Genomic DNA, 7,268 nt, shown 5'->3' with positions numbered 1-7,268 from the left:
GGTGTCCTAAAAAGGACTAATCATGATTTTACCATCAGGTGAGGCTAACTGCTACCTTTCTCCCTCATTGGTAGTGTGTGGATGACACTGATGAAAGTGGAAGAGGTATTTATGTGTAGCTAGGAGATAAACAACACTTTTTATATTACACATGGACCTATATAAATAAAAATCTAGATTAGTGCAGCTTCAACAAGTATAAAACCCTCTCTGCAGGATTTTTCCTAACAAGTAAGATTAGACATAGTACTGGTCTTAATATTGAGTGTTGGTGATGGAGGAATTTTCAGTAAATAATTTCCCTATTGTTTATCTTAAAGTAAGCAATAGGTGTACATGTGCTGCATCAGTTCATCAGTGTATTTATAAGACCACAGCCTAAAATGGATTCTAAGATTTGATTAATTAAGTGGAGTGTTTTCACCTCTTGCACATACTCCATCTCAGACAGTCCTCCCACCTTCCTGCTGAACTGGCGGAGCCATTAGCTAGCCTCTTGCCATAAACCTGCGACAAAATAGCAGCTCCTAATTGTTGAGTTTAACGCCTGGTGATTACAGGGGCTTATAAAAATCCCTTATGACAGGGAAGCCCCCCCCCACCACCTCACACACACTCACACACACTCACACCTCCCTTCACTCCTCCATGGCCACACAGGGTGCCAGTGCCAATCAGCAAGTCTCGTTTTTAACACCATTTTTTTTTTTCATTTTATAGCCCCAAATAGGGAGGAGAAGTCTAGTCTCATTTAGCCAACAGAGACCAATAAACACACAGAGAGTAAGATTAATTAACCATTTACAACCAAGGGAGGAGGCAGGCTGGGTAAACGCTGCTCACTAAATCAGCTGGGATGACTGCCTGCTCCTCACCTCTAAAATACCATGTCAAAATACTACAAGCCAAGAGGGACAAAAGTAAAAGGATCCAATAAAAAGAATTTCATACCTTTATTTTTTATAATAGATATTAAAATCACTTCTTAAGCATTGCTCACTTGACGGCTTATTCATTCATTCAGTGTCCTGTTACAGAAGTGAGAGTGCAGAGATATTAAATCTGCTCCGTGTCTTATCGTCTTGTGGACGTTTAAGGGATAATACTCATGTTTACGTTTCGTCTCGTCTCCGTTCTTTACGATTTGCCTTCACAGATTCACCACAGATGTCAGAGCTTATTTTTCCTCTTCACAAACATTCAAAGCAGGTTGTTCACATTCATTGTATAAAGATGTTTTGGTTTGTTTTGGTGCGTTCCCTCAGAAACAAACATGCCACCATACAAACCTGCCCCGTACCTTTTCATTTAGGGTATCATTGTTTAAGCCTAATTTGAAGTTTGTACTATTATACAGAATTACATGATGTATCACTTTCTAAACCCTTTCTGCCATGTCAGTGAATGTCAGTGCAGTTGAAGACGTAAAGGCAGACGCTCTACAGCTTTGAAAGATTACTTTCAGGAGACATTTGGTCTACCTGATATGCAACATGACTGGAATCCAATAATTTAAAACAGTCCTGATGGAGAAATCAAATTCACACATTTCTTACATTTGTCATTTAAAAAGAGACTTACCTCTTCCTGATTAAGCCTTATACACTGTTACTGTTGTCAATTTTTATCAACCTTATTCCTTTGATATTTGTGCTTGTACTCATTTGAGTAGGAGTACCAACTTTCTTCTTCTTCTTTTCTTTCTTTCTTTTTTTTTTTTTTTTTTTTTTAGGAAAAACAGAGACAGAGGAGACTGGGAAAATTATAAAAGAGGATTTCTAAAGCTATCTCCTTGTAAAATATTCACTAATAGGGATGGGTACCGGTGTCCGTTCTGACATAAACGGTAGTAACCAGACCGAAAAGCAGCGCACATTTCGGTGCTTTATTTCGGTGCTTTTTTTTTCCTGAGCCAATTCTAGCCAATCATTTTACGTTTCCGAGGATAGTAGGCGGGGCCAGATACGTACGTTCTTTTAGAGCAGAGCTACAGATTAAAAACGACCAAGGCGACGCGATCAACAAGTGCTTTAAGCTGATACTGTGATACTGTCAAAGGAGGTAACACCTCAAATCTGATGAAACACCTGGCGACGCATAGCGGTTTTTTTTAAAGCCGAGAAATGCGCCGTGTTTGATAGCTTGCTGCGAGACCTCACACCGTGCACATCTACTGCGGGTGTGGTGCCTGTTATCGGACCCGGAGTTAGCAACATCCCCCAAAAACCCGAAGAGGAGAGTCCTGGCCCCTAGCCCTGTCAGCGTAGCAGAAATGATGATGGATGATGATGACAGCAGCAGCCGTTCTCCTCTGCGTGAGTAGCTTCATGTTGTTCGTGTGTAATTGACGTTGAGTACGCTAACCACGTTATTAAAATAATGCATGTAAGGTGAACTAGCAAACACCGTCGTAGTTACATGCGGCTGTCTTCTTGTTTGATGGCAGATACTCCCTTCACCCTGGCCAAAAAGGCTAAAATGACCAAAGAAAAAGTGGAAAACAGTTAAACATGAGAGGTTTTTGGACAAAGTTTGTGTTTTTTCCATTGTTTAAGCACTGCTTCCAGCCAAGAGTGATACCATATATGCCCTATAGCTGCAGAAAAGGCTAACATTGTTATCTTTTTACAAAAAAACAGCTGAACATGAGAGGTTTTTGGACCAATTTTGTGTTCTCCATTTTTTAAGCACCGGTTTGAGCACCGTTTAAGCACCGGCACCGTTTCAAAAGTCACTAGTCATGAAAGCGTATTTTAATAAAGGGCTTTGCAAATATAGCTATTCTCTCCAAAAGTTGAATCTGTTCATCTGGACATAGCGTTTTGTGGGAGAAACGTTTCGTCACTCATCCAAGTGACTTCTTCAGTCTCAGCTGAGTCAGTCTCAGTCAGTTCTGACCTCACAGCCCATTGTTCCTTCAGTGGGCTGGTTTCAGTCATTATGCAAATGTACTGTTTATAAGGTGTGGGGAAACCTGCAGTCAGCTGAGACTGAAGAAGTCACTTGGATGAGCGACGAAACGTTTCTCCCACAAAACGCTACGTCCAGATGAACAGATTCAACTTTTGGAGATTTACTTTCCTGGATGATTGAGAATGCATCAAGACAAATATAGCTATTAACTTTTGGACAGTCCCGCCAGGCACACGACCTGGGCCACCCGTGTATCTGGCAGGGCAAGTACCTCCAGGACACTCAGGCCTACCCGAGCCCAGGCTTCTCGTTGAGAAGAGGGTGTCAATTGCATTCAGGGAACAGATGATGATCAAACCCATTATTGATGAGATAGCAGAGTAAAGTTACAGCAAATGGAAAGTACTCTGTACAAAACCTGGAGCTGTACTCAACTACAATACTTTAGACTTTTTTTTTCAAAAGGCATCAACAACACAGACACAGTGGATATCATTCACAGAACAATGTTTTCAACCAGGATGTAAACATTTTTATTTCTTCTGTTAGGTTGTTATAATTGGACATTTTCACATGTTTTAAATGAGACAAAATGTTCACACTTCAGATGTTTTGTTAAATCCAATTGTTTATTTGATTGGTTGTAGTTTTTTATGGGTAAGATGTTATAATACCCTGGTTCACTCAGTGACTACTCCGTCTCCTAAAAATCTTCTTTAGTTCAGTTCAATTCAATCCAACAGTATTTACATACAAATGAATTGAATTGAACTGAACTAAAGAAAAAACCCAACAATCCCCTATGAGCAAGCACTTGGCGACAGTGGGGAGGAAAAACTACCTTTCAAAAGGTAGAAACCTCCGGCAGAACCAGGCTCAGGGAGGGCGGCCATCTGCCGCGACCGGTTGGGGGGTGGTGGAACTGATGACAAAGTTATACACAACTAAATATTAAAGCAAATATGCTTTTAAATGGATGTTTAGGCACTGGAAGTGACTGTTAATATTTAGTTGTATATTACTGTGATTTTATAGGAGACGGAGTGGAAGTCACTTAAGTGAATAGTCTCAAAAACCAGTTGCGCTTCGTTTTCTTTTTTGGTTTTTCTTTTGGCACTTTGTCTTCTCGGGCCTCTGGACTTTCTGGTTTGGTTGTCTCTTGCAGATACTGCAAAAACTCCAGAAGTGAGATCTTTTCTTCTTCTGTTTGCCGGAGTTGGTTGCAGATTTTTGTGTTCCCCAGGTTTTGCTTCTCCACGATTTCCAGGTGGGAAGCTTTGGTTTTCTCCAGCTCTTCTTTTAAGTTTTGTGCCTTCAAATCATTTTTTTCACAAAGAGCCTCACTGGTGCTGAGTTTGTCTTTCAGCTCAGCGAGCTCACAGTTGGCTCTTTGTTCCTGATCTTCACGCTTTGCAACTTCCTCTTCTAGAGTCTTTTGAGTTTTGAGGAGCTGCTCACGGAGTTGTTCGATCTCTTCTTGCTGTTTTTTGCACTGGATCTCCAACTCAGCTTCTCGATCGGTTTTCACATCTGTAGAGTCTGTGTGTGGAGCTTCTGCAGTTTGTGTTGAAGCATCCACACTCAGCTCTGCAGCTGTGACAGCTGTGTTGCTGTCTTCAACAGGAGCCTCACTCACCTCAGGGGTGAAGTTCTCCTCGGGTGTCTTTCTACGAGACTCTTCCAGCTGTGTTTGGAGCTCAAGGATGGTTTTTTGAGCGTTTCCTCTGCAGCACTGTAGCTGAAAGCGAAGCCAATCTTTCTGAGTTTTAGCTGCAGCAGCTTTGTGGTTTGCAGCTGTCATTTTATAAAGATTGGTTTTGCACATGTTCTGAGCCTCCTGCAGGTGGAATCTCAGCGCACCCAGTTCATCAGTCTCATTGTATGGACGACTGCCATCATTTGGTGTTAAGTGAGGCTGTGGCTGAGATGGCCCATCGTTGGTGTTATGGTCAGGATGGGGCTGATGTGGCACAGGCCCTTGTTTTGGCAAAAACCGTGGATTTTGCCAATGTTGCCCAGGCCCATTATTGGGTTTAAAGTGGGCATTGGGCTGATGTGGCACAGGCCCTTGTTTTGGCAAAAAATGTGGATTTTGCCAATGTTGCCCAGGCCCATTATTGGGTTTAAAGTGGGCATTGGGCTGATGTGGCCAAGGCCCTTGTCTTGGCAAAAACCGTGAATTTTGCCAATGTTGCCCAGGCCCATTATTGGGTTTAAAGTGGGCATTGGGCTGATGTGGCCAAGGCCCTCGATTGGGTCCAGGGTTTTTGGCTCTGGGGTTTGGGTTTGCATTTTTCTGCATCTTCTTGTTTGCACTCTTTTGTTTGGCAGCATCAGATGGAGTCCCCTCATTTGGTGCCTTGTTTTTCCCTCTTTGGTTTGGGTTTTGCTGCTTAGGGTGAACAGCGGCCGATGAGGTCCCTTCCTGGGGATCAAGATTTTGCTGCATATGTTGCATTTCTCTTTTCTTCGGTCTTACAGTGTCGAATTATATTTTTTTCTATTCGATCGGGGTTTGGGTTTGTGTTTTGTTGCATACACTGAACGTGTCAAATCTTTGTCTAGAGGATGGCTCGTGGTGTGTTCCTATACAGTTGCACAGTTCTGAGACATACTGAGTGCATGCTGGTGTCCTATTTAGGGACTTTTGAGAGAATGTTATTGCTCAATTTCCTTTTGATCCTTTGATCTGGAGTTTGATGTCATGGAGTGCAAATGGAGCATGATGTCATCCACTTAGCAGAGAGTCTTGTTTTTCTTTGAAATAGAATTCTACCAAACTCAAATAAAAGTCTTTAACTTTGTATGAGATGTTAAATTCCCAATGGAAAGGCCAAATCTACCCGAGAACTTCAGGAGAAGATTACACAAATAGCTCAGAAGCTTCAATCAATGCTTCAGGATCAACATGTTTTCTATATACACCTTTAGGATGTTGCATCTTCAAAAAATAAAAATGAAATGACTGAGCCTCACACAGGAATATTGTTGCTACTTGTTTTCTGAACCTTCTCTTAGCCACATGTTCATAACATCAGTGTCCGTTCACTGCCTCCTGCAGGACGCTCTCTTCTTCCACTTTCTTACAGAACCGATACTGCCTCTCCTGGCATTACCAGTGTAACAACTAGGGATGGCACCGGTGTCCGGTGCCATAAACGGTAGTAACCAGACCGAAAAGCAGCGCACATTTCGGTGCTTTATTTCGGTGCTTTATTTCGGTGCTTTTTTTTTCCTGAGCCAATTCTAGCCAATCATTTTACGTTTCCGAGGATAGTAGGCGGGGCCAGGTACGTACGTTCTTTTAGAGCAGAGCTACAGATTAAAAATGCCCAAGGCGAGGCGATCAAAAGTCTGGCTGTACTTCACAGCAAAAGATGCAAACTCAGCAGCCTGCAACAAGTGCTTTAAGCTGATACTGTGATACTGTCAAAGGAGGTAACACCTCAAATCTGATGAAACACCTGGCGACGCATGTTTAGCTGTTTTTTTTGTAAAAAGATAACAATGTTAGCCTTTTCTGCAGCTATAGGGCATATATGGTATCACTCTTGGCTGGAAGCAGTGCTTAAACAATGGAAAAAACACAAACTTTGTCCAAAAACCTCTCATGTTTAACTGTTTTCCACTTTTTCTTTGGTCATCTTAGCCTTTTTGGCCAGGGTGAAGGGAGTATCTGCCATCAAACAAGCACCGGCACTGTTTCAAAAGTACCGGTTTGGCACCGGTATCGGATAAAACCTAAACGATACCCATCCCTATTCACTAACGAAGAAGCAAATGACCACACCCTCATTTTAAACCCAAACTATAACTAAACCTTTTTGAGGTATTTCTCAATCTTTATGTGAGATTCTAGAGCAGGGGTGGCCAACTCCAGGCCTCAAGGGCCGGTGTCCTGCAGGTTTTAGATATCACCCTGGGTCAACACACCTGAATCAAATGATTAGTTCATTACCAGGCCTCTGGAGAACTACAAGACATGTTGAGGAGGTAATTTAGCCATTTGAATCAGCTGTGTTGGATCAAGGACACATCTAAAACCTGCAGGACACCTGCCCTTGAGGCCTGGAGTTGGAGACCCCTGCTCTAGAGCATAGGTTACAAAGCCATCTGAAGATCTATGGCATAACTTGTGCCATAACCTGATACAGATCTCCTTTGAAAAGTGACTATATACTACACTGACTCTGTCTATGATGACTGGTACTGGTACCATTTGTGTCTACTTCTTCAAATCATACTATATGGACAAAAGTACCGGGCCACCTGAGCTGCTTGGCTATGGAAAAGCATGCGACAAAGCTCCTGGGGCACAATTTTTGTGCTGATGTGAATGCCAGAGGAGGTTTGGG

General features: G+C 42.4%; 1 protein-coding gene across 2 annotated transcripts; it reads right to left on the bottom strand.

Moving 5' to 3' along the window:
* Nucleotides 1-3,521: 3,521 nt before the first annotated feature.
* On the bottom strand, nucleotides 3,522-6,100 carry LOC109203766 (RNA-binding protein 33). Of its 2 annotated transcripts, none has more exons than XM_019363461.2 (2): nucleotides 5,161-6,100; nucleotides 3,522-4,980 (listed from the first exon to the last, which is right to left on the bottom strand). In XM_019363461.2, exons 1-2 carry the CDS (start codon nucleotides 5,369-5,371, stop codon nucleotides 3,968-3,970), a joined length of 1,224 nt encoding a protein of 407 aa, XP_019219006.1. In that variant the 5' UTR covers nucleotides 5,372-6,100; the 3' UTR covers nucleotides 3,522-3,967. The 2 variants fall into 2 exon arrangements, with proteins under 2 accessions (XP_019219006.1, XP_019219005.1); XM_019363460.2 differs by having other exon boundaries at nucleotides 3,522-5,058; nucleotides 5,149-6,097.
* Between the last annotated feature and the right edge of the window lie 1,168 nt (nucleotides 6,101-7,268).

The sequence above is a fragment of the Oreochromis niloticus genome, linkage group LG10 (genome assembly GCF_001858045.2).
Source record: "Oreochromis niloticus isolate F11D_XX linkage group LG10, O_niloticus_UMD_NMBU, whole genome shotgun sequence".
NCBI classification, from domain to species: domain Eukaryota; kingdom Metazoa; phylum Chordata; class Actinopteri; order Cichliformes; family Cichlidae; genus Oreochromis; species Oreochromis niloticus.
Note: the sequence above shows the minus strand (reverse complement) of the source record. Positions and strands in the feature narration are given on the sequence as shown.